The 27,360-nt window shown below is 44.9% G+C and overlaps 1 protein-coding gene across 1 annotated transcript in view; it reads left to right on the top strand.

Annotated features, from left to right (window-relative positions):
- Window positions 1-27,360, top strand: part of DNER (delta/notch like EGF repeat containing) — a 254,998-nt gene that overhangs the window by 138,169 nt on the left and 89,469 nt on the right. The window contains exon 6 of the mRNA XM_090269254.1: window positions 19,440-19,593. Within this exon, the coding sequence (XP_090125380.1) occupies window positions 19,440-19,593 (154 nt within the window). The remainder of the gene's footprint in view (window positions 1-19,439; window positions 19,594-27,360) is intronic.

The following is a 27,360-nucleotide window of genomic DNA, read 5'->3' as shown; positions in this document are numbered from 1 at the left end:
ACTGAGTGATAAAAGTTTCCCCCAAATTCTAATTTTTTCCTTTAATGTTCATATTGTATCTCTGACAACAAAAACTGTTAGTTTTCCTTGAAGTCACAGGCTCACTTGGTTCATTTGAGAGAAAGTGTCTGCCAAACTGCCGAGTCTGAATAACTTAGTTTGCTTGTTAGCCGTTCTTCCAAGGAATGAAGGTGTCCCACGAAAAACGGGCCAGTGAGGTTATGACTCACAGAAACGCTCACACGGCGCCTCCTGAGACAACCTTGGGCTTTGGGGAGCAGCAGGAATGCTTTACGCATCCCTCCCGTTCTGTTACCCAGAATGTTAGAAACATGTGCAAGGATTGAGATTTCCTAAAATTGCATCGAGGACATGCTAAAGGAAATGGGCTTTTTTTTTTTTTTTCCTTGCAATCTTTTTGTTCCTTCAGCTCTTCAGGGAGTAAAGAGGAGCAAGGCAATAGAGGGGTTGCCTTTCAGAAAATCAGCTGCTTCCCTGGAGGGGAGTCAGGAGAACTCAGCTGGGGTCTGGCCGTTGGGGGGCCAGTGTTGGTGGTGGGCAGGGAGCCATGTTAGGAGGGCAAAGGGGGGGGCTGGGTAATGGTGTGCCTTGCCCTTTGGGTAAGTTTGGCACTGAATGGAGGGAGAGAGCCATGGTACTCTGGGTGGGAAACTGGGTCAGGAGGAGAGGTTTTGCTTGTAGGGCAGAGGGTATGCACACTGACGGAAACAGAAGGACAGGAACTGACAGATGGGACAGGTTGGGGAGGGGTGTCATTAATGGAGGAAGGTCTTCGGAAAGGTGGAATTGAGAGCAGGTGTGGGAAAGGAGGTGTGGACATCTTCAGAAAACGGGACAAAACCCCCTTCTTGGAGGCAAGTGATGTCAGGCACCAGGCTCGACAGAGTATTTAAAACAATTTTTAAAATTGAAGTGTAATTCATATAATATAAAATGAACCATTTTAGGGTGAACACTTCAGTTGTGTACCCATGACCTCTATCTCGTCCCAGGACATTCTCGTCACCCCAAAGGAAACACTGTATCCATTCAGCAGTCACTTGCTGTCCCTCCCCCAGCCCCTGGCAACCACCAGTCTGCATGCTGTCTCTATGGATTGACTGTTCATGATATTTCTTGTAAATGGTGTGATATAATATGTGACCGTAGGTATCGAGCTTTTTTCCCTTAGTGTAATGTTTACAAGGTTCATCCGTGTGGTAGCGTGTGCCAGCGCTTCATTCTTCTTTATGGCTGAATCATATTCCATTGTATAGACAGACCATAATTTGCTTATCAACTTACAGTTGATGGACATCTGAATTGTGTCCAGATCTTGGCTACTGTGACGAGTGTTGCTGTGAACCTGTGTGTACAAGTACTTGTTAGGGTGGCTGTTTTCAGTTCTTCTGGGCGGACACTTAAGGAGCGGAATTGCCAGATCACACGGCAATTCTGTGTTTACCTTTTTGGGGACGTGTCAATTGTTTTCCACAGTTGCTGACGAACGTGTGGGAATTCACATGTCTCCACATGGTCGCCAGCACTTGGCTATTTTCCTTTTCTTTGCATTCCTGCCATCCCGGCGTGTGTGAAGGGTATTGCATCGTGGCTTTGAGCTGCATTTTCCTAATAACTAATAACGTTGATAAGACAGATTTTTGTTTTGTTTTCTAAAAACCCGTATTATGTACTTTATGTCTTTGGAAAAAAGCATTTTTGAATTTTCCCGTCAAAACTGAAGTCATATCACCTTTGCGCACAATCTTTGTTACAGGGGAAGAAATAATTGCAGACATCGCACGGTCGTGTGGCTCTGGCTCTGAATGGAGGTGGGTGATTCTGTTCACCTGCGCCACCTTGAATGGCAGGCTAGGTCAGCACTGGGATACCCATCTACTCAGTCCCAGGTTGTCTTTTCTCTGACGTCCACTTAGAAGCTTGGTTTATTCCTAGGGAGTGTGAGCTAAGGCAGATTCAGAGTAGATGCTGCCGTAATGTTTCCTTGACTGAAAACTGTCCAGGAACCCACCACCTCCATGGGAGGGGTCAGGACAGGCAGCACCCTAACACCTACCAGACTGTCATGCATCACTAAGGGTTTCTTCCTTCTGGTTGCCTTTTCCTTGTATTCCAAGAATCATCCCAAGACATTTGGCCTCAACCTCCATGTCTGTTACTCATCAGCCGGAAGGAACTAATTCTGTACTCAACTTCCTTTGACATAATGGGCATTTTTGAGGCTCAGATCAGCATTTAATTGAGTGAGCATTAATCCTTTCCAAGTTCACACTGGGGGAGAATTTGTAGTTTAATGATAATTCTGCAGTTGAACAGGATATTTCCAAGTCAATAAGGGATAAAGAATCTGGCTCCAGAAGGGAACAAGAAAGCTCTCCTTGGAATGTAACAGCTGCTCAGTGATGGATTAAGGGAGTAAGATTACTACAGGTCCCTTCAGACCACTGCTGTGCACACAGTCAACCATCCCTATGAGACTGTACTTGGTTTCCACAAAGTTTCAGGGCAGAAAATTCAAGCTGTGTCTCAGCCTCAGACAACAGTGACTATGTGATATGTGCAGTGGGATGTCATTTCATGCTTGAGCGTGGAACGAAGGGCACCAAGGATACTGGTGTGACAGTCTTCCAGCAGTCAGCAGAGGCCCCAGCAAAGGCGGAATGTTCCAGAGCTGCCCAGAATTCAAAGGTCATTAATTACGTGTCACGTACACATCTGGTTTAGCACCGTCACATTATTTTGGCAGGAGTCAAAGGGAAAATGAAGCCCATGAATAGAATAAATACCAGTAGCAGCTTATATAACAGCATCTATACATTCCATAAATAATTATGCACGTGTATTAGCATCTAGATCTATAGAAAAGCTTAGAAAATTTGCTTTTTCTCTCTTCATTCTGTCTCCACATTATAATTCAGTATGCGCTTTCCTAGCTTCGCTAGTAGGATTCTGGTGTTCCTTTTCTACTAATCTTTTTCATTTCTTTACATGCTTTCTTCATTACATTTTAACTTTATCCTTTCTCTTTGTAATTCTCTGGTCTTGATTTGATTTAGTATATATTTAAGTGCCGGTAAGCAAATTATAATAGGTAGTCACCATCAAATAGTGCCAGTAACAGAGAGTCGAACAGAGTTATATAAGTTATGCAAATTAAACATTGATGCAAGAGGCATCGATGGTCGGTGGACATTAAAATAGTAAAAGAATGCGTTGTGTGTCTGGAAAGTGCCAGTTGAAGTGATGATGAAGCCACCTGTTTGGGAAGTTTTGTAGGGTCTGGAACAGAAAAAGAGCCTTCAGCAAGGTGAGTGCCAAAGGCCATGGTTAGCTTGCCCTTTGACTAGATTAAGAGTGGGGCTGCCCCACAGCCCAAGGTCAGAGACTGTGGGAACCTTTGCAGGACTGGTCGCCTTTCTTCAGGCTTGAATTACTTGCATTGATTTTTTTCAATCAAAGCTTGCTCCTCTATTTTTAGGGTTTTTCTACACATGGAATATTTTGGGGATAAACCAGAAAGATATGTTGTGATATCTAAAACCAGAGCAGCTAAATTTGACTCTTGTCTGTAGGGCTTTTTCAGGTTGCTAAAATAAATAACAATGTAAGAAGTATGGTTTCCATATTTAGATTGGTATCATATTATGCTTCCATTTTCTGCCATAAGAACAATTAATCTGCAACTTAATCAAATGTACTCCATTAAATTCCACTTGGGTTAAATTCCCAGGGTGCTAATGAGACATCAGTTTTATTGCTGTATCATGGTAGAAAGAATCTTCCGCTCACCAGGGCCCTATAATGTAGACATTTTCTTCACTTGACTTACTGGGTGGGGATATTGAGGCTCTTGGGAATTAAGTGACATGATTTTAGTAAGGGTTGAAATTTAAAAATTTGATAGTACTTCCAAAGGTACTAACTTTTAGTTTTGTTTTGATCACTAAGAAGCAAATAAAGGCCTTATCATTTTTGCCATTGCATTGGAGAGAGAATTAATTCAAGGTTACAACCACTGTCTCTGTGTTTAAAGACAGATGTTCCTCTACTTGGTCCAGCGGATGCCAATATGGCTTCCAGGTTTGTACAGATCGTTCTGATGAAGTCTGTGGCTTTGTGACCCAATGGAGTCCAGGGGACATGGGGGCAGATCAGGTGTCAAGATCTGACTCTGGCACTTACTGAAATTGTGTCACACAGTTCCCTGAGTCTCTGTGGAAATGATGAGGATGTCCATGTCACAGAGTCATGGCGTGTGCAAGGCTGAGGTCTAGCACAGATCCATCCAGGTGCTGGGAAAATCCTACCTAAATCTGAAATGAGATCATATGTGTGGAAGCATTTTGTAAGGAGCTTTACAAATTACAGGAGGCACTTGTGATGTGCAGACCAATGCAAGTGGCATCTGTTGTCTTTGTCAAGAGCCACCTTCCTATGGCTCTTACTGCACTTGGCACTCTGACCCTGTTATCCTTGGAAGCGCTTCACTGATCTTTTGAACTCCCCAGGAATGTTTCTGGCCACAACCAACTTTACCTGACTTTGGTGGAAATCATTTGGGGCTAGATTCACGTTTAATTTCCTTCTCAGAGATCTAATTTTAAAAGATAATTGTTGGGAGAAAGTTGGTGCTCGAATGTCTGAATCCAAGTCACTAGCGTATGCTCTAGACACTAGCATTTTTTGTTTTGTTTTTAAGATCTCTGCCGTGACAAGCTGGTGCCCTTTTCCACAGAAATGGGCAGTCAGCTGTTAGCCTTCCTTCTCATCCATTGTTTTGAAGCTAAATGTATTTTTAATTTTGTAGTTAAAAAATAAAGTTGTTGACAAATATCAGTTGTAGCCAGTAATACGCAGGGATAAATAATTGCTCTCCAAGAAGGATTCTAATATAAGGGTCTTCTCAAAACTGGCAAAGCCATAGGTATCTGCTAAGAGTAGTACTAGAAGATCCTCTTTGAGAGCTGTCGTAGGCCCTGGCTGATGTGGCTGATGTGGCTCAGTTGGTTGGAGCATCGCCCTGTCACCGAAGGGTTGTGGGTTGGATCCCCGGTCTAGGCGCATATGGGAGGCAACCAACAGATGCTCTTGCACGTGTCCTCGGTTCTCCGTTCTTCCCTCCCTTTCTTTCTCTCTAGAAGCAAATGAGGAAATGTCCTCAGGTGAGGATTAAAAATATTTTTAAAAATTGTTTTATTATGAAGGTTTTTATTTCGGACCTGAAAGTTCTTTTAAGAAATACTCCTAAAAAAAAAATTAAAAGTCACGTGCCATTGATACCTTTGAGCTGCCCCTGCTTTTGGACAGAAGGCAGTGGGCGGGAGGTGCCTACTTGGTGTCGGATTCAAGGATATTTAGGGAGGTCCCTTCATCCCAAATTTCCTTAACCCATCAACCGGGCAGGACGCCTGCGATCCTGCTATTTGAGCTTCATTCCTCGGTAATTACAGCATGATTTCCTATTTAAATGCAAATGGCCCTTGAATGGTATCCTATTAAGGTGTTATCTATCGGTGAGACTGGAATAACTCGTTCAGTCAGGGGCTGGTTTTAGTAGGAAAGAGAGAGTAGGGAATTCTAGAAGGTGGTGGGTGTAACCCGGCAGGGACGGGAGGTGAAGAGAGATGAGCGCTATCAAACTCGGCAGCAAATCTGAGCCGTGATCTAGTTAGTTTTCGTGTCTTCCTAGTTTAGTAACAGGGGAGGCTAGCGGCATTTGAGCCGTTCTGAGATAGAAGTTATGCCAAATACACAAAACCCCGTCTGTTTTAGAGGGGCCCGAGAAGCTCTAGGAGGCGTGTCACCTGGGGCCCGCGCCATCCCGAAGCCCAGGTGTGCAGCCCTCCGAGGAAACAGGAAGGAGTCTGGGCCAGCGCTACGGCCTTTATTTCCTTCCGTCCTGTGCATGTAAAAATTAGAATTACAAAACAGCATTTGATATCGGCTCTGCGCTGAGGACTGGCGGGCGTGGCGGCCACACTGCTGGGGGGAGCAGCCTTCGTTAGCCCCTGAGCACGGGACAGAGGAAGCGAGGGGAACGTTTTTTTCCAGCACTACCCATGGATCTGGGCTAGGTCAAGGACTCCCACACCCATGGCTGCCTGGCCTGGACATTTCATTATCCCGACTAATGATGGGGCTACAGGGGCTCTAGGGAATTCATCGTGCCTCCCCCACTCCCACCCCCGACCCCCAAATAAAGAACCTGTAAGAGAAAAACTCAGTTTTCCATCTTCCTATGTAAGGAAAAACCCAGTTCTTCCCTACTGTGTGTTTCTTTCTCCGGTGGTTTCTCTCTCTCTCTCTCTTTTTAAAAAATTTTTAATCTTCACCTGAGGACATGCTCATTGATTTTAGAGAGAGAGGAAGGAAGGGAGAAGAAGAGGAACAGCGATGTGAGAGAGAAACATTGATTGGGTGCCTCTTGCATGCGTCCTGACTGGGACTGAACTCAGAACCTAGGTATGTGCCCTGACTGGGAATCGAACCCTTGACCCTGTGGTTTATGGGATGATGCTCCAACCAGCTGAGCCATGCCTGCCAGGACCTGTGGGTTTCCTTTACCTTCGTAGAGAACACTTCACTTCTGACCCTGGTGGTCACCAAATGTAGACGCCAGCTGGGTGTCCTACAATTTAACAAAATTCTGACACCCTTCACCTGGAGATGGCGTCCAATCCTACAGGTTAAGGGCTCAGTATCACAAGACTGTCCCCTCCCCATTCAGTTGCCAGTCGCAAGCCCAGGACATCTATTGTCTATGCTTCTGAGCAACTTGCTGTAGGTTGGAGGTTCCCATGAGTCCCTCCTTGGGTTTGATTAATTTGCTCACAGAGCTCAGAGAAACACTTCTTAGAGTCATCAGTTTATTAAAGAGCATGGTCAAGGGTACGGATGAACAGCCAAGCGAGGTGATACATAGCGTGAGGTCAGGAAGGGGCATGAGCAAAGGAGTTTTTATCCCCACGCAGTGGGGGTGCATCACCCTCCCAGTGTTTGCCAGGCTGGCAGCTCACTGAATCCTGTCCTCCTGGGATGTTTACGGAGGCTTTGCCATGTAGGCATGGCCAATTATTAACTCCATTTGTAGTCCTTCTCGGGAGGACGGGGTGGAGCTGAAAATTCTAAGCTTCTCATTATGGCCTGGTCTTTCTGGTGACCAGCTGCTGTCCAGGAGACACCCAGGAGCCATCCCGAGTCGCCTCTTAGAACAAAAGATGCTCCCATCACCCAGGAAATTCCAAGGGATTCAGGAACTTGGTTTTAGAAAGAAGGTGGGGGTAGGGTGGGGTGGGTCAAGACCAACTAGTAGAGCAAAAGATGTTCCTAGTACTTTTATCACGTAGGAAATTTAAAGGGACCTGAGGCACGGATTTTATATATATATAATTATGTCACAGAACCTAAATATAATATCCTATTCCAAGAGTCACTCCTGAGCTAGAAAAGAAACACAAGCATCAAAATGGTTAAAATACGATACATTAATAATTTTTTGAAAGGAAGATATAAGCAATGTTAATGTTCTTACATTCAAAATTTTTTCAGAATTGGAGGACTAAATTATCACCTAGAAGAAATCATTTCATGTGAATATTGTAGATTAATAAAAAAGTTTGAAAGCAAGCGAGATTCACTTTGTCTGTAAACTTACCTTTTGCCACCCCTGAGTTAGATATTTGGATGAGTTTAATCTGGAAATTATAATGATTCTTTTCCAGTTCTCCTGGAGAAATACATTTATTAGCTATAACCTGCCATTTGTTCAATACTAAAATGATGAAAGCAACAAACATTTATTGAGATAAGGTTTAATTAAAATGAATGATAGGACCTTACCATCTCCACTGGTGTTATTTCAATTTGTGTGAGTATAAATTCGATAAAGTAAGAAACACATCGATCAGATCAGGGACTCTATATAAATAAAAGTCTTTAACAGTAAAATAAAAAGATAGTTTTGTTTTCTCTCCAAATGCTGAAGAAATGTCTTTAGTCAAAGTCCATAGTGTCAGGCATTCGATAATCAAGGAAGACAAACCTCTGGGAATTTGGGCTGTGATATCAATATTCAGGATTTATGTATGTATTCTTATTTCAATAGGAAAGCAAAGGGCTGAATAATTGCCCTCATTTTCCATAACGAAGACTGAATTGATCCCTTATATCAAGTCTATGTATGTTTCACTTTTTTGTCTGTTTATAGTCTCTCTGGATTGGATTTGAGGCTATCCACGAAGGTATATAAACTATAAAATAATCTATTTAGAGGAAAATAGATGTAAAGACTAAGGCAAGGGAGAATTATAGCTGTGTCCAATAGGAAATTAAATCTAGGTTCAAGTTATAAATATTCGGAAGGAGACCTGCGTACCAGCTGCGGATGGGAATCGGGGACACATATCCTATGGGAGAGATATTGTTGACTATCTGTTGTATCGTTTTAGATCTTTCAACAGTTAAATTTTTAAAATCCCAACATAAATAATCGAGTCTTTAGGTTACAGCAAATCTCCTTTTATGTTTTGCCTATTATTGAAGCGAGGTCCAGCAGGAAGCAAAGTAATAAATAATGTAAACTACTTGCCCAAGGTCAGGGAGGTAGAAGAACCAGGAACAGGAATGCAGCCAGCAATGCTGGGTTTCCTCTTACCATGCTGTGTGGTTGTCTGTGGTTCGCTTTGAATGTAGGTGTGTGTGTGTGTTCAGGGCACGTCCTGAAATCAGATTACCTGGGTTCACCTTTCTACTCTTCAGTTAATTAGCTGGCCCCACTTGCTCAGCCTACTCACCCTCTCTGGGCCCAACTGTCCTCAAATATAAAATTGGAATAACAATAACAATGATGATAACTGCATTTTGCAAAGGTGCCTGGCATTTATCCAGGGCTCGATTAATTGTTCTTGGTGAAGACCGTAGTGATGGTGATGATGACCCAGACATATTTCTCTAGATTCTCATTCTTAGAACACATGAACTACCGCTGTATGCCTCTGTGTGTGCAGTGCCCAGCTTTTCACACAGCTCTTGTTCAATGAATATTATGTGTCCTCTGGGACAGTGGTCCCCAACCTTTCTGGCACCAGGGACTGGTTTTGCAGAAGACAATTTTCCACAGATGGGGGGTGGGGGGCAGGGAACAGGAGGCGGAGCTCAGGCTGTAATTGAAGAGAAGTTTTGCTTGCTCTTCCTTTACTCATCTGCTGTGCGGCCCAGTTCCTAAACGTCCACAGACTGGGACCCGCTCTAGGACAGTCAGGTGACTATAGGAAGCATCAAATGTTGGTGGAGTTCTGAAAGCAGCATTTGAGAAAGACTGCTCTGAAAATAGCTGAAGGGACAGCCAGAGAGGGGATGGGCAGGTGTTATGGGCTGAGTTGTATCTGCAAAATTCCTATGTTGAAGTCCTAACTTCTGCTGCCTCAGAATGTGACTATATGTGGAGACGGGGCCTTTAAAGAGGGGATTAAGGGTAAAATGAGGTCATATGGGTGGGCTCTGATCCAATATGACTGGTGTCCTTGTAAAAAGAGATTAGGACGTAGACATGCACAGAGGCAGGAAAGACCGCGTGAAGATGAGGAAGCAGACAGCCACCTGTCAGTAAGGGAGAGAGGCCTTCAGAGAAACTAGCCCTGCCAACACCTTGATTTTGGATTCCCAGCCTTTAGAATTGTGAGAAAATAAATTTCAGTTGTTTAAGCCACCCAGGCTGTGGTACTTTGCTGTGGTAGCTTCAGCAGATGAATACAGCGAGAATAGGAAAGAAATCCACAAGGCGGTTGTTAGCACTCCAGAGTGGCAGGAGATCACTTGGAGCAGGACCGTGACAGTGGGCATCTGTGGTCTACATGGGACTGAAACTCAGGAGCACTGGACCTAAAAGTTGAAGAGGCCTTTGGAACTCATCCCCTTCAAATACCCACCGGGTGCATGAATGCTCTCCTCATCCCCCTTCCCCGAATGGTATTTGATCCCTGCTTCTCATACTTTGTAACTAAATTAGTGGCATTTCTGAATATCTGAAATACTAAGACTGTCTTGACAATGAGGCCAAATCCGCCTCTTCGTGCCTCTCACTAGTTGTGTGACCTTGATCTATCAGTGGAGAAAGAGAAAAATAACACTGATCTTGCAAGACTGTTGGGAGGATTAAGTGAATCCTTGTGTGGTACATGGCATATGGCAGGGCTTTCTTCAATAAGTGATTGTTTTGTACCCTGCCCTGTCCCCATTGCATTTCCATCTTTAGAGAAAGTTACCTGTAGTTCATCATCTTTGCTTTACATTTAAAAATGTAATTCAGAGTGAGTTTTCCATCTGGGGTAACCCGAGGAGGATGTTGGGAAGGATCTCTGTTCTTTAATGGGTCCCTTCTCATCAGTAATTTGTGTACCAAAATGTCCATTTCAGTAAAGCTTTTTTCTTACCGTTGTCTTTTGATATAATAATGGAATTAAAATATAAGAAAATAGAGTGGTATGTTATCTACTTGTGGGATCAAGCTATTTCTTTTCAAGGAAATTCAATAAAAGATGAATTTTCAATGACAGTCATTGTTTTTGAAAGTCATACTTTTCTTATGTTAATGGATTGGAATGCTGCAGCAAAGAAGCAGTGACGTGAGGATGAGGGTTGAGTACCTGGAAATCTTATTTCTAATTATGGCCCCACTCAGGGTTCTAAGAACATGTACGTTGGCAGAATATGGTGGAAACGGCTTTTGAACGTCTCCATTTTGTCAATGCATACCTCCAATTTTAGGAAGAAAGGCTTTTACAAAGTTTCCTGAAAGACATTCACTGTTTTCTCCCCTGGGTAATAAAGTGAACTTCGATGTCCTTTGGAAGTAACGAGTGGGACTCTCATTCCTTATTGTTCCTATTATTTAGAATTTCACATTTAAGCCAAAGAAACGAATTCTGTGAATTCGTGAATGTCAAATTTTGGATTAGATGGGTAGATGATCTATCTGCCTGGTTCTAAGCTCATTTGTAAGAAAGATAAGCGGCTACATTTGCAATTAATGAACCCAAATAGAAGAGCAATGGTATGTCTAAGGCCTAATGGGAAAAGCAGATCTGAGCTCTAAGCAACGAAAGTACATTGTCTAAATTACATGTGTAATGACTAGAACAAGACCCAGCTAAGAGACAAGAATTTGAAAAATGTAACTCCCAGCCAGTTTTCCTTTGAGACAGCTTGCTGCGCTCCAACAAGAGGTAACAATTGTCTCCATGGCCGGATTCCAGGTGTTCTCGTGTGGCCTGTGCTCGGGGAAGGGCATTTATAAGCACTCTTACATCGTAAATAGAATTTTCGTATAATGTCTTAACTTCTACATCCACATGATTTTTTCTCTTTCTTGAAATACCGACTTTGGGCTTAGCAAAAGGCTAGAAGAGCATGCTAGACTGGTCTGACCCTTTAGTCAAAGCTCACTTACGTGTAATCAAATGGAAACACGTGCTGTGGTGACTGCTCTTTATCTGGCTTTTAGTGTATGTCAGCTCTGTAATCTCAGATCTGAATGACCACCCGATCTGGTTCCCATGACCTAGCAGTTGGGATAACAGGTCCCCGGCTGAGGATTCCTGGGACGACGCATCTGTGGCCTCCGTCTCCACGGGCTCAGGGTCAGTGCATTTGGGGCGACGGGACAGCTGGGGCTAGAATGTGACTGATGCGGCGTGGTGGCCTGAGTCAGTGGGGCCTCACTGCCCTCCTTTCCCAGAGTCTGCTTAGAGCAGAACAAGCTCTGGGTCAAGGGGCCGCAGAAAGCCCTTGCCCGAGGGGCTTGCTTCCTGCGCAGTTGCGCCTGGAGCTCCTCCATTAACGGGGAGCCGGAAGATTGCGGAGCGAGCCGATGGGGACCCGCCTGGGTATGCGGAGCTGGTTTCGAGAGGTCTTCCGCATTTGCCCTCACAGGCTCCATAAGCAGGAATTGCTGTCTCCCAGCCAAGGGCTAGGCTGGCTGTGCCCCGCTGGCGACCCCGGCGTGCTGGGGAAGCTGAGAGGCAGCCAACCCTCGCCTTTGCGTAGGAATGGCCGAGCCTCCTCTTCGAGAAGATTCGGTTGTTCAGAGGGAAGCGCGCTCAGTTGCGTGATTCGTGTTGTCCCCAGGGGCAGGCTCGTCGGTCCCTTAGGACGAGCAGAGCTTTTCCGGGCACCTGGATATGAGCTCAGTTTCTGGAGTGGGCCCCCTACACGAGGAACTGGGTGATGCGCACACAGCGTTCTGCACCACATCCCTGCGGCCAATGCAATGGCAGATCCGTGGGCAGGAGCTGGACACAGGCCGCTGAAACGCGACTTGAAGGTTTCAAAGTTTTATCTTTCCTTTCTTGGGACTTAGCCAGACTCTTAGAATAAAAGCAACACTTTTTTTTTTTTTTTTAATTATGGAAAATTTCAAACATATATGAAATTACTTTGGCGAAGCACCATGTAGAGTAATTTGACAAACTGTCATGCCTGCATCACTTAGTTTCAACAATTATCAACTCATTAGCCCGAGTTTTGCCCTTGCAGATGTTCAGACATTTAATTATGAGTAGCCCAGATGTTGTTTGGAACCAGGCTGGCCCGTAATGAAATTTGAAATTGGCCCAGAGAGTCTGTTAGCTAGGAGTGGTTTAAATAATCTGCACCCCCCCACCCCCATTTTTAGAGGTTTAGTGACCCATTAATCACCTTTTTTACTTGGGATTTTCCTCTTAATCCTCGTTCAAGTATCCCCTTTATCATGACTGGGTGGCTGAGGGATGTGTAAGTGGCTACGATGCTATCTTAACAAAACACAAGATCATCAGAGAGAGAAAGGAAGCAGGAGAAAAGGATGCTGTCCCTGCACGGGACTGCTGCCAGCTGACCTGTAAGCATCCTGTTATAAAGTCGGCCACATCCAACGAACGCACAAGCATCCATTATGTGTGAGTAACCGAGGTCCCCGAGGGCAAGGGCCTCCGATTCTGCTGAAGAGTAGCCAGGTCAAAGCTGCCAAGCCTGTTCATGAGTGATTGGGTTTTCAACCCTCAGGAAGAATATTTTTACTCCATTTTGACACCTTATTTAAATAAATTTGGGATTATTCTTAAGGCTATGGGAAATTAGAATCGGTGAACTCACAGGACAGTCAATGATGCTGAGAAGGAAGGCAGCCAGATAGCAAGCCAGGGGGAAGTAGAGAAACGACTGATATTTGGAGCAGGCTCTAAACACTACAGTTGTGGGGGCTTATTTTAAAGTAAGGGTGAGGGGCGCCCCCACATGCATTTACGGTACACAGAAAGCACGACAGTGATGGTAGGACAGCATGCAGCTGAGAGTGGGCAAGGATTTAGAATCAGATGACACAGGTTTAAGCCACCTTACACTTGCCTGCTGGGACACCTTAAACAATGTACTTGACCTCTCTGTCAAGTCTGTTCTCAACTCCTAAAATGGATCCGGCAATACCCACCTGACAGACGTGGTGAAGATTAATGAGGTAATTTAATGGAAGCAAGCTCTCTATGCAATGAGATTCAGTATCTAGTCAGCTGGGGATTTTATGTCCATACTGATGTCACTGGGAGAGCAAAAAGACATAACTATTTTCTGTATACTTTGTTTAAGGGAGAAAGCAAAATAAATTCTGATTCTTAAAGATAGAAAGAAAGGTTCTCAGAAAACTCATCTCGCTGGGATGATTTGTCCGAAATAACTAGGCTTTCTCGAGAGGTGAAAATTACAGAGAATGAGACAGAAAAGATAAGGTGAGGCCCAGTGTCCAGGGCCTCGTATGACATGAGGTGGAGTTTATTTATTTATACATTTGGCTGTATATTTTATAGGGTATTGAAATATAAAAATGAAAACCGGCGTCAGAGAAGATATAAATTAGAAAGCAGTGTCCAAGTTAGAGTGGGGAAATAGATAGGTCACAGAACCCTGGAAGGCTGCTCGAGCTGAACCCCGAGTGGACTCCAAACTTACCGCAGCCAGATCCAACAGAAAAATAAAAGGGCAGCCACATGACCTGCATTGTTCACGGGGACAAAGCATCCGCTCTCATGACTGGCAGAATTCTTACTGGCACTTAAATGAGTGAATTTCCTTGGATAGAGCTTTACAAACAGGGCACAAAAAATGTAGTTACATACTTTTCCCAACTGTATCTTCATGGTAAATGCAACAGTAGTTAAACCTACTAGGTATGTTTCTGATAAGACCTTTCAATATTTAGTTGATAGCACAAGGTGAAATAGTAGCTCAGTGAAAACAATTCATTTTCAACTCAGTGAAAGAGCAAGAGGGAGCGAGAGACTACACTCCAGGGTTCAGTGTTCTGATGGTTGCGTTTGATGTTAAGGGTAAAGCAAAACCTTGAGAATGTGGAGGGAGGGTTGAATTCTTTGTAGGTACAAGTCTTTAAAAACATTGGCCCTTCCAACCAGTCTTGGATTGAGATAAAAGTCACCTTGCAGCCCACCATTACTCTCTAGCCCAGCAGTTCTCAACCTGGGGGTCGCGACCCCTTTGGGGGTCGAACGACCCTTTCACAGGGGTCTCCTAAGACCATCGGAAAACACATATATAATTACATATTGTTTTTGTGATTAATCCCTATGCTTTAGTTATGGTTGGGGGGTCACCACAACGTGAGGAACTGTATTAAAGGGTCGCGGCATCGGGAAGGTGGAGAGCCACTGCTCTAGCCAATTGTATCAATGAACATTTCTTTGTAGCAGAAATGACACTTACCACTCTGTGACAGGATAGTATGCATTTCTTTGATGTCACTCTAGGATATAAGCCAGCATATAAGCTCCAGGAGAGCAGGGACTGTCTCCTGTTCTACAACACCTCTCTCATGCGATACTGGTTGGCATGTGGCAGGGTGCAAAAACCGTTGAGTGAGTGGGATTAGAGAATAAAAATGGACATCCAGCTTCAGTTAAATTATCTGGCAAGAGCCAGTTATTCTCTAACGCTGAGTAAAACTGCCTGGAAGATCATCTCAGATGTGCTACCATCATACTATCAACACCGAAGAACCGAAGTCAGCCTGACTCAATGGCCATTGACATGTGCTTTCAGAGGGCTGTGGGATACTTGTAGGCACGGTTAGGGTGTTATCAGAATAAAATCAACCACAGTAACGAAAGCAGTAGCGTAAAGTGACATTACTACGTACAATACAATTTGGGGTCTTTGGGGGCATGCGAACTGTGGTTTCCACTTGATACTAAGCCAGGAGCCTCACAGTGTCTTATAAAGCTCTATCTACATCAGTGTTTTCAACCTGGACGCTACTGAATTTGTGCCAGAAGGTTCCTGGTTCGGGGGCCCGTCCTGTGCGGTGCAGGGTAGCTGCATCCCTCATCTCTGTTCGCTAGATGCCTGTAGCGAGCCCCCAGGTGTGACAACCAAAAATATCTCCAGACATTGTCAGATGCCTCCTGGAGGGTGAAATGGGCTGTCTGTTGAGAACCACTGTCCTGCGTGATCTGCACCCGCCCCAGTTACCCTCTTCCCTCTTGTCCCTGCCATTTGCTCTACTCCAGCCACACGGGCCTCTTCTGGCTTTTTTTGTGGGGGTGGGGGAGGGCACTGGGCTAGGCTCCAGCTTGGTGTCTTTTCACTGATGCTTCCCTTTATCTGGACTCTCTTCCCCTGGACTCCTCCACTGCTACGTCTTCACCCCTTTGTCACCTTCTCAGCACCAGCATGCCCCCCCACAGGCCCCCACCACTCCCCCCTCCACTTCATTTTTCCCATAGCATTTAGCACCTAACTGACTACCTTGTTCTCTTGTTCATTTTCTTAGTGGCCAGTCGCTCCCACTGGAATATAATCTGCATGGGAGAGTCAGGTCCATTTTTATGTCTCCAGCTCCTAGAACAGTGCCCAGCACATAGTAAGTGCTCAGTGTGGCAAGCAGGGGAGTGAATGAACGCAGGGATGACTAACACTTTTAACCGAGAACTTTTCCGAGTAAGCTTTTTACCGTGATCTGAAAAACATTCCAGGAACATACAAATGGAACGCTTGACTTCTAGCTGTTGGGGAAAATTGAGATTCTGCATTGAGTTTTAAAATTAATCTCTGAGAGTCCCTTTTCATTTTATTTGAGGTAGACTTTTACATATAAAATGTACAGTAATTTTGCAAAGAAGTCTCGTTCTGTAATTTAGCTAAGCTACTAATTTTAAGTAAGTTCGTTTTGTCTCTTATGCTGGTTAAGTTAATTGGACCTAGATTAGACATATCATGATAGTGGATTAAATTTCTCAAGGTTGGCATAACAGTTTAAAGCTTCTGTGATCAAACAGTTTTCCACAACAAATATACTAAAAACATAGCTTCCTAATAAATATTCATGGCCTCTTGCAAGTCAACAGTCTTGAAACTATTAAAAGAAACCTTTTAATATTTATAGGAAATATTCTTAGAAAATAGACTTAGAAATCTAACTTTATGAAGACATGATATAGAATACACAAAGATTTAACTAAAATTTTATGGTCATGGGTATGTAAACTTTTTTATTTCATTTTCTTCCTTATTCAATTTAAAGTTAAGAATTAATTCCGTGTTTTACTTGGTCAAAAGCAATTGTTTCAACAGTTTATATGAGTTTTTTTTTCAAGGTTCCTGCTTAAAACAAAGTAAAAGAAAATGTATGGCTTCTGTTTTAGCTTTAAATTCAATCAAAATGAAATAGAAGATATTTGATTTGTGGGTTTTAATAATTTACTTTCACAAGCAACATAGTTTCCACTGAACTCACCAGATAAATTATATGCAAAATATATCCCCCAAACAACCAAAGAAATTTATCTGCACTATGGAACGTCTGGATACAAACCAAGTAAATTTTAGAGCACAGCTTCCAAAAATAATGACACATGGCAATTTATTATGATGTTGAGGCCACTCTGGAATTGTGTGCATTGGGTGTGCCAGTGTTTACATTTCGAAGTCGCTCACTAAGGCCCAGATACACCAAGCGCTCCAGGCACATCCCCTGCAAATGGCCGAGGTGTGCACCGTGTTGTACATTTGCACCAGGACAAGATTTTCCTTGGAAGACTGTTCTAGAAAAGGAGTTTCCTGTTTTAAAAGGCTGCTTTTCTCTCAGCTTTCAACCACAAGGTCTTTGCAGACACACACACAAAGAAGAAACTCAGGACATCATGAAAAATCAGATAGGAAGCCAACTATTGCTAGAAGGCAGAGGGAGTTTCCACTGGCCACAAAGAGGTGTGAGCCAGGACAGAAACAGAAGGCAGAACATTTAGCTCTAACTTAAGAAAAAACATTGCTTTTAGTCCCATTGTTTGGGTTTCTAAGATATAATTGAAGAACATGTTCTTAAGCTAAAGAAGACTTGGCTGTGCAGATTACGAGGATTTATCATATGCTTGGAACAAAAACACATTCAGTTAACCAAAGAAACACACCTACGTGAAATCTGGCAGTTTTGGGCCAGCTAAATGTCCTGCTGGGCTGTCTGGCTCTTGGCTGGTCACTGAAGTCAGAGGTCCATCCACTCCTGGTTTAGTCTCTGCAGCAAGAGCCCTTTCCTTATGGTGTAAAACGGGATCTCACCGTGAAAGGGACAGTTTTTCTTAGAAAAGGAGTCTTTGGGGAGGGGCAAGTGAAGCGGGAGGCTTTAGAAGTAGGACCGCATATAGAACACAGCATATAGAACACAGCGTGAAACAGCTTTGCATAATGGCCTCTGGGTGTGTCCCTTCCAGGAATGCAAGGCTGAGTCATACTTGGGAAATTAAACATTCAACTCGACAATTTTTAAATTATAAAATTATCTCAAAATTACTTATTTTTAATACAACCCAAAATGGCATTTGATAAAATTGAGTAATCATTCCAGCATCGACTAAATGGTAAATTCTACAAACCTCCCTTTGAAATCAGAATTATTCTAAAAGAACCACCCAGGTAATCATGAGAACTGGAGAAGGAAAAGAGATATTGTATCATTATTTGCAATTGGTATGCACTTTGGAGGGATGCTTGTTTTATCTAGAAAACACAAGAAAGTCAACGAAAAACTCTCTGACCTGTAATGAGAGCTCAGCGTGACGACCGGTAGCATAGCTAATATTTTCCATGTCATTAACAATCACTATCGAGTACGGTGGGTATTGCAAGAAAGGGATGAAGAAAATATCTCATTAATAAGAACCACAAAGAAATCTAAATGTGCAGCAATAGATTTATCAAGAAATGGACAAGAACCCTAACACTTGGTGAGAGACAAAAAATATATATATATCAAAGAGAAGAAAGGATAAGGCTGCTTTCTCTTTCAGGAGGAAGGACAGGCGCTGAGTTGTGCTTGGGTGGTCTGGGAGGTACTGGGTGGGGATCCTGGGGTAACAACACCTAGAGAAGAGGGCGGAGCCTCTAAGGTTAGGGAGCAGAAGCTGGGGACCTGGACAGGGCGGGGGGTGGGCCTAGGAGAGGCTGGGGGCGGGGCTTTGGAAAAGGAGGGAGTTGACCACCTGCCTGCTGTGTGTGGGGCTTGGGGAGAGCTGGGAGAGGCGCTTTTGTTGGTTTTGTTTCTTTCTAAGCGGTCAGCTTTGCCTATGCCGTTCGCCTGGGCTTCCTTTCCTCCTGTCTGCATGAAATCTGCAGTAACCGTCTGTCTCCGTCGCTTCGCACAGGCTTTGGAGCCGGGGTTGCCATTCTGTTCGGTGTCATCTACCTGAGGCTGGTGGGACGGAGACAGAAGGGAGGCTCCGTTTTATCTGGATTTTACATCTGTCTCAGAAATGAACCTTCCAGTCAAATTCAGTCCTCTGGCTCTGAGTTACAGTCTTTTACTGGGAGAATGTTAACACCATAAACCAGAAAGCAAACAGCTGACTTGAATTACAGGCCTGTTAGTTTCCCCTGCATGGCTATCAATAGAGGCTGATATACAGGCTGATTCAGTAAATTCAGTGCTCTGGAAGGGTGGTCCTACTAGGACATTTGAGGATGATTTTGTCCCCAGCGCTAGCTGTGCTGCGGGATATTAGTTAGTTGGAGTGACATCTAATTTAATGGCTGTAGCACGATGTATCTGCTCTGGGAAAATTGCTAGTTTCATGTCACCTCAACACAACTTCATAATTTTTTGCTCAAAATAAAGTTATCCTTCTACCTTAGGAAGACTGAAAATGGTTGAAATAAATATGAGTAAGGAATCATAAAAATAAATGTTTGAAATTAGACTATAAAAATATACACCATTTCTTTTGAAGCTCTAATTTTAGTTGGATCACGATGTCAGTGATGTGGTTGAAAATACTCAGTGCTGGTATTATTGTAAAAAGAAGCAGAGCTTTTGAACTTGGAGTTTCGCAGCCGAAGCATACATCCGAGAGAACTCAAGTGACACACGCTGCACTTTTGTGTTGTAGGCCACTTTCTCCTGTACCTGTGACGAAGAGTACGTGGGCACCTTCTGTGAAGAATTTGATGCCTGCCAGAGGACGCCCTGCCGGAACAACGCCAGCTGTGTTGACGCGAAGGAAAAGCAAGACGGAACCAACTTCACCTGCGTCTGCCTTGCTGGTATGGCTTCCATTGCAAATCATTATTATATATCACTCTGTGTAGAATATACGCTTGTTAATTAATGGTGGTTAAACAAAACTTGGTCTGGCTGTTGGACACGGGGACGTCAAGGCCCCATCTGAGTCCATCAGTTTATGCTTTATATAATCGGGAAATAGAAGAAGTTCGCATGGGGATACATAGCTTCTCCCTTGGCTGGCTTCCCGACATTTCCATCTTGGCGTTCCGACAGTTTAGTTCTGGGATAATGATCGTCTTGGTCAAATAGAGGCCTGGATGTTTCAAAACCCATTCTGCAAAATACGTACTGAGTGTGCGCTGGTGCTGTGCTGGGTGATTACGCTAACTAATTTAAGAAAAATTGAGGACAATCTTCCTAGGTTGTTACCTGAAGCTACCTAATCTTCCTGTTTATGTTAATTTCCTTTGTTCACATGGGTTCATTAGCTCCTGTTCTAGGGACACGCTTCTCCACAATGTGGCGAGTTGTTAATATTCCTTGATTAGTACAGAGGACTTGTGGCTATTACCTGAGACTTTCAAATCCTCGGAGCACAATGAGTGACTCTTAGGAGGTCGCAGTGACAATGTGAGCACAGGCTTCTGTGTTCTGCCAATCATCTGAATTGACTTACAGCTGAGCTGACCGAGTCTAAACATTCAGGGAGCAGGGACAGAACTTTCCAGGGAACATAATGATACTGCTGTTATGATGCAGCTTAAAATCAAGCACCAAATCAGCCCTTTTTCCTTATAAAATAATGCGACATCATCCTTCAAAACTGACTTCCTCTTCTGTTACCAACCTCTACCACTGGGAGGGGATTCAGGATGAGGTTGGGGGTTGGGGATGAAGAGAGGGGTGGAGTGAAGTGGGATCCGGGGGATTACATGCTCGTTGTAAGCAACCAGACCTAACAGTGCAGAAGTTTATACCTGTAAAAGTGAAAGTCCTTCACTTATCTATTAACCCAAACCTTATCTTATCATAGCGGTGGGTTAATAATTTGGCATATTCTTTTCAGACGTGTGTGTGTGTGTGTGTGTGTGTGTATTTCTCTTCCAGATGAGATGATTAAGTATTTTTTTCTATACGAATTTAACAAGCAGCTATAGCATACACCTTGTTCTATAACTTGCTTCTTTTCTGGGAGACCACGGCTATCCTTCCACGTCAGTACATCTGGAGCCACCGCGTTCATTTTAACAATTTCATAGTGTGTCTCCAAACTTTGTATCTCCAGGTCAGAGTCCCCTCCCAACCGCGTTATCGAACGGCCTGCTGGGCATCTCCCCGTTGCCCCCGTTCTTCCTCATGCGCTAGCTCGAATCCTAATCAGAGGTGGAAGAGATTTAGGAAATGGTTCCCTGGCACCTGAACTCTCTCTCTGCGCATCACCTTCTGACCTGCTCCTGCAGTTCTGTTAAGGCAGGTTTCTGCTTTGTTGGTTCCCGTTTCCTGTGGGAACAGCCCCTCCTCCCCCTTCCACGTCTACCTCTCAATACGCTTTCCACTGTAGTCAACACACCCACACACACGCACACACACACGCACACACACAGAGCTAATGTTTATTGGGTGTTTACCACATGCCAGGGCTGTGCTAAGTTAAGCACTTTCTTAGGGTCTTCTTAGAACAATCTCCTAGTTAAAAGCATTCTTAATTATGCCGATTTCATAAGTGAGAAAACTGAGGCACAGGGGATTTTGTAACTTGGTCAATAACATTAGTCAGAGCAACGCTCTGTTGTACCGTGGTAACACATCCATCCCCGCATCTCAGTGGCTTCCAAGAAAAGGTTAATTTCTGCTGTGTCTGGTTTGCTGATGACACTTGCCTTCCAGGTAGGTGGTCACTCAGGGATCTGGAGGGCCTTGTGTCACGTTCTGAGAGCAGTACCTACATGTGTCTTATAGCACGTCCACCACAAGTCATTAGCCAGAATTTGGTCACTGAGCCTCTACATACTCCGCCTCGGAAGAGGTGAACATTCTCATAGTCTTCACTGTGCTGGGGGCACATGCCAATAACTGTTGGGGCTGGGATTTGAACCCAGGTCTTCCTGTCTGCCTCCAAAGTCCACATTCTTGATCATCTTACACTCTCTGTGTATGCAGCCACGCTATGTGCTGAGTAGTCTCCTGGTACAAATATGTGATTCCAGCCTGTGTCTTTCCACTTTCTCATCTCAAACATGTCTCTTCTTAAAAGAAGAAATATGAGGCAATTGTTGTCCAAAAAAGTGGAGTGTTTGCTCAAAATAAGGGGTTTTAGACTACATTTAGTTCGGAACATCCTTGAAAAACATGTTTTTTTCCATAGAAAAACTACGTACATTTCATTTGTGAAAGAACTATTTACAGGTCTGTTAGCATCAGCTAATTGCTCTCTGAAGCTGCAGACAGATACGTGCCTCACAAACAGCGGGGAGTATGCTTTTCTTATGAAAATGTATCCTGTTGTGCTGATAGTTGCAAGTTTATCATGAGAAATTACTTTGTTGGATAAATGAATGAATTCAAACCAGGTTCTTGTCACCAGAGAACAGAAATTCCCAGTAAAATCTTTTCACGGAGACATAGTCTTGATATGCTAGTTTCTCTTGAGGGGACAACGTTTCTTGCTAAGTGAAAATATTATTTTCAGCCAAGAAGCTTCAGCTCCAAATTTGCTAATATTTTGATATTTTGCTTTACTTTCTTTGTCAAATGCCAGTACAGATAGAAGTTCCCGAGTCACGGGTAATATCTGAATGAATATGGTGAATTGGATGTTGAGTTGGTTAATTAGCAAACTGTTAATAGTTTTCATGTTTTGTACAATTTCTTGGAAAGCAGGAGATGATTTTTAAAATAGCACAACATTGACTAATGTCATATACATGTATATATAATATAAAATGAATAATAGAATATAGTCAGTAAACTTCTGTTTGGGGGAGGAAATTTTTGTCAGGTGTGATTGATTTCTTTTTGAAACTCTTTTGCAGTACTTTCAAAAAGAAGGGGATTGTCAGCAATGTCAATACTGCAGGAGAATCTCATTAGTGGCTCTGTCAACAGGGTCTGTCCAAGCCATCAGCAGCCTCCTGTTTGCACAGACGCGGGAAGGGCTGCATGGGCTTTGAGGTCTCTCGAAAGGCCATGTACACGGACAGAAGCAAGGGGGTAGCTAGAAGTTATCAAACACTCTGAAGGGCAGCACCATGTTAGGAGGTAGTCGCTGCCGCTCAGTTTTCCCGTGGCCTAAGCCTTTCCCAAGCGACGCTCCCTGGGTGGCAGGGAGGAGGTGCACAGGATGCGGGCAGGACGTGAGAGTGAATGAACAGCAGATACAGACTGCTCAAAGGCAAGTTCAGTGGCAGCATTCATGTGGGGAACTGAATCTGAAAGGTCCCTTTACTTTTTTATTTTTTAAATTATAGCAAACTGTTTAAGAGTGTAGACTGTAGAGTCAAAATGCTCAGACGACAATCATAAACCCCACACAATTAGACCTTAAATGTGGGTTATTTCTCATCACCCCAATATCATACTTTCTGGTTCAGGAGGAGCTACTGAAGACCCTTCCCGCTTGTTGCCTAAGGTTACATGAGCCTTAAGTACTAGAAGCCAGAGGCCCAGGACCATCGGTCCTGGAGCCACGACCCCTGCCCGTCCCACTTGATGACAGTCTCTTGAGCCAGCAGTCTAAATCCTGCGTCCATCCTTACCATTTGCTAGCTGGGTTCCACGCACCTGCTTCTTCTCTGCAAGGAGATTAGAACAGCCTTCACCGTGGCTGGGTATGAGGATTCATGAGAGCAATAGCTAGGCCTGGTGCAGAGAAGACGCCAATAAAGACTTGCTGAATGAATGGATGAATGGATGGATAAATAAATGAATGAATGAATAAGTGATTAGAATGGGATGAAATTCTATTGGAGTCACACCAAAGAAGCTTGAGTCCCTGGCCTCCCCTCCCTCTGCCCTCTGTCCCCGGGCCCCTCCCTACAGCACAGGTGTGTGTTTTGCGCCCCACGTCTGATTGTGGCTGTCCTGAGGGTGGCAAGATAGCACTGTGTCATGCTTTGTTCCTCCGCTCCCCGTCAGTGCCAAGTTCCTGTGCCTCAATGTAGCAGACACACAATGAATAAATTGAAAGTTACCTTTTTAAAAATCTGGATTTATTTTCATAAAAGCCTTCTAATTTCAAGAATGATTTTTCCCCCCAAAGGAGTGATTTCTTTTTCTGAAAAGAATAGCTGTGTTACACGTTCGGAGCCACCACTGCCAAAATATTATCAGCACCATGCAAAGCATTTTTCAAGTTCAGAGCACCCCATTATTCAATGAAGTGGTGATCTCAGCTTATTTTAAAAACATGTTATTTCTGACGCAGGGGGAACGTAGGGAGTGTTCCCGCCCAGCTTTACTCTTTTAAACACTGAGTGTTGCTCAGATGGCCTCAAAGTGCATTTGGGTTGTGAATTAGAAATGGGTCACCTCCTCCTGGAGACAAATCCTGGCCGAGAGTGATCACACTGTCTACTTGGTTCAAGAAGTGAGCACAGTAGCAGGCCATGAACATGGTTTTTAAAAAGCGGGTTAGGTCATAGTTTCAGAAGGAAAGGAACCTCAGAACTTGCCTCTGTACGTGGAGTGTGGAAGCCATGGGAACTCCAGGAGGCTGAAGGACTTGACCAAGGTCACAAAGCTCACGGGAAATGGGAATTGGGGCTGCTTCACTCTCTCCATCTTTGGGTCAGAATATGTCTCATCAATATAGTCAGGGTTAGTGCATTTCCCACTTGTGACAAACAGAGCGGAAGGGACCGACATCTCTGACTGGCTGTGAATGTGTTGCCTGCAATGCATTCAACCCCATTTGGGGCAGCGAACAAAGGAAAAGTATACTGTGTCTGGCTGGACTTTGAGTCCAGTTTCTACTACTTACTGGTTATGTGACCTCGTGTGACCTGCCTACCCTTTTTTCCCTTGGCTTTCCTCATCTTTAAAATAAGGGGTTATTGCAAGGATTATTCATTCATTAATCAGTTATTTATTAAGTATGAATTATGCACCAGGCATTTTCTAGGTGCTAAGAATACAGCTATGAAATGGGCAAGTCCCCGTGTGCATGGAGGTTGTGTTTTAATGAGCAAGGTGAATCCACAGTGTGTACCTGGGTGGTCTGTGGTGTGTGTATGTGTGTGCCTGTTTGCGTATGTGTGTGCAGCATGTGTGTGGGTGTCATCAAGGGAAAGGGTCAGGCAGTGATAGGTGTTGTGAACACAAATAGAACAGGGTGAAGAGATGGAGAGAAGTGGGAGTATGATTGTAGGTAGGCAATTAGGTAAGGGCTCTCTGAAGGGGAAATACTTGTGTAGAGACCAGAATAAAATACGCTCGTGAACAATGTGAATCTCAGGGGCAGCAGCATTCCAGGCAGAGGGAATGGCACGTGCAAAGGTCCTGAGGCATGAATGTGCCTGGAGTGTTTGCTGAACACAGTGTCTTAAGAGAACCAGTGATGAGACACAGTGCTGGGGAAGAAACTGGACCGGGCCATGGAGGAGGGACACAGATTTTTATCTTGACAGTGACAGGAAGCCATTGGAGAGTGTGAACTGGGGTGGACCACATGGTTTTCCTCTTGAAAGGACCACTCTGGGGGCTGGTGAACAAATACGTAGGGAGGGAAGATTGGGATAGCATTTAGGAGGTCGTTTACTGTCCAGGCAAGAGACAGTGGCAGTTCTAGCGCGGTGGCACAGGGGGTGGCAGAAGGTGTGGATTCGGGATGCATTTGAAGGTATTGCTGACGACACTTGCTGGCAGGTATAGTGTCGGTTGTGAGGGGAAGTGGGGAGTTGTGGATGACTGCAAAAGTGTTTTTTGTTTTTTTTTAAATAACAGCTTAACTAAGATGGAGTCTCATGACTCTGAAGTGTACAATTCAATGATCTTAAGTACATTTTCACAGAGTTGTACAACTCTTACTACCAATTTTGGAACATTTTCCTCACCTCTAAAAGCAGCCCTCTGTCCCTAAACTGTCACCCCTAATCCAGCCACACCCTCCCCTTCAGTCCTAGGCAACCATCGACCTCCTTTCTCTCTCTCTAGATTTGCCTATTCTGGATATTTCATTTAATTAGAATTATATGACCTGAGGTCTTTGGGGACTGGTTTCTTAGCATCATGTGTCCAGGGTTCATCCATGGTGTGGCATGTGTCAGTAATTTGTTTCTTTTTTATGCCTGAATAATATTTCATTGGATACACCATGGTTTATTAACCCATTTATTTGCCGATGGACCTCGGGGTTGTTTCCACCTGTTGCTGCTTGCGAATAGCGCTGCTGCGAACCCCACCCTTGATATGCCCTCCCTTCCCTCCTCCCCCAGGATCTTAGGCCTCCATCCTTTCCTGTCTTCCTCTCCCTGCTGTCTTTCACTCCCTCCCCCAAGCTCCTCCTCCTTACCTACAAGGATTCAGAGGTCTCATCTGAATACCAGCCCCTCAAATAAGCAAGAACGTCATGAGTCCTTGCTGCTGCTTCTGTATGTCCGCCTTCTCTTCCTCCTCTCTCATCCTCGTCATCACTGCCACCGCGCTCTCCGTCCAGTTCCTGATTTTCCACCCTGACACGTCCTTTCTCTGTATGTCATGGAACCGCTTCTCCAAGGTCGTGGGCGGTGCCCTTCTCACTGGCTCCTCCTCCTGCCCTTGGTGTTTTGGGCCTTGCGTACGGAGCTCTGCCCCGCGTTCCTTCTCCTGAGACCTCTCTAACCCCGCCCATCCTCCCTTTCCTCTTTCTTTCAGGACGCAGCTCAGTCCCTACCCCTCCCTCTTCAGCTGCGGTCCTATGGCAGCAATCACTCATTCTGAGCTGTCACCTCCAAGTGGATGGCTTCCAGACCCTTCCTGCGGCCTGCCTGTCACCTCAGCGCCAGCACTTTTATTGGAGGTGGCACTGATGCGTCTGCTAACACCTCACCCCCCATTAGACTCAAGCCCAGACCCGTGTCATGCCCCCGGCCTCCCAGACACGCTTGCAGCCCGGCTCCTTCTTGACAGGCCCTTGTTTCTATCCGCGGGGCTGGCACTGCCCTCATCCCTCAGGCTGGACGCTCAGTCTCCACGACTGGCTTTCTCAGCTCGTCTGTCTTTGGATAGTCACCAAGTTTGCTCCTTTTACGAGGATCCCCCGCCTGCCCGTGCCCTGATTCGGTCATTGCCGTTGCCGCCTGAGTGACCACGGAGCCCGCCCCCTCTGCGCAGCGCACACGGCCTCGCGGCACCGAAGCCCGCGACGGGGAGCACCCCGCTGCTCTCACGGCGCGTGTTCTGCGTGACTTTGGGCAAGTTACTTAATCTCACCAGGACTCCGCTTTCTGTGTGTCCATCGTGGCAGGGGACAGGCTCCCAAGCGTCACAACCAGTGGCTGTTGCGAAGCTCACCGGGGCGCGCCTGGCTCCCAGTAAGCGCTCCGCAGATGTCGGCCCCCAGCTGGATGCCCTGCGCTGAGCTCTGCCGCGTCTCCCTCTGGCCAGAGATTTGGCCTCGGTGCCTTCTGTGGTCTCCCTGGTGGGTAAGCCCCATCGGACCATGTGGGACCTCAGAACGTCCTTCTCTCCTCTCCTCCGCTGGCCCCCGGAGAGCCAGGCCTGAGAGGGCCGCCCCTCTGCACGCCCCCCGGCCTCTGGGCTGGCCTTCCTCGCTCTCCCAGTCTTCCCCAACAAGCTCATGAAAGGGGAAGGGAGAGACGCAGCAGGAG

This window comes from Furipterus horrens, unplaced genomic scaffold, assembly GCF_987537825.1.
Source record: "Furipterus horrens unplaced genomic scaffold, mFurHor1.1.pri manual_scaffold_1, whole genome shotgun sequence".
Classification (NCBI taxonomy): Eukaryota; Metazoa; Chordata; class Mammalia; order Chiroptera; family Furipteridae; genus Furipterus; species Furipterus horrens.
The sequence above is the reverse complement of the archived record's forward strand: the minus strand, read 5'-3'. Positions and strand labels throughout refer to the sequence as shown.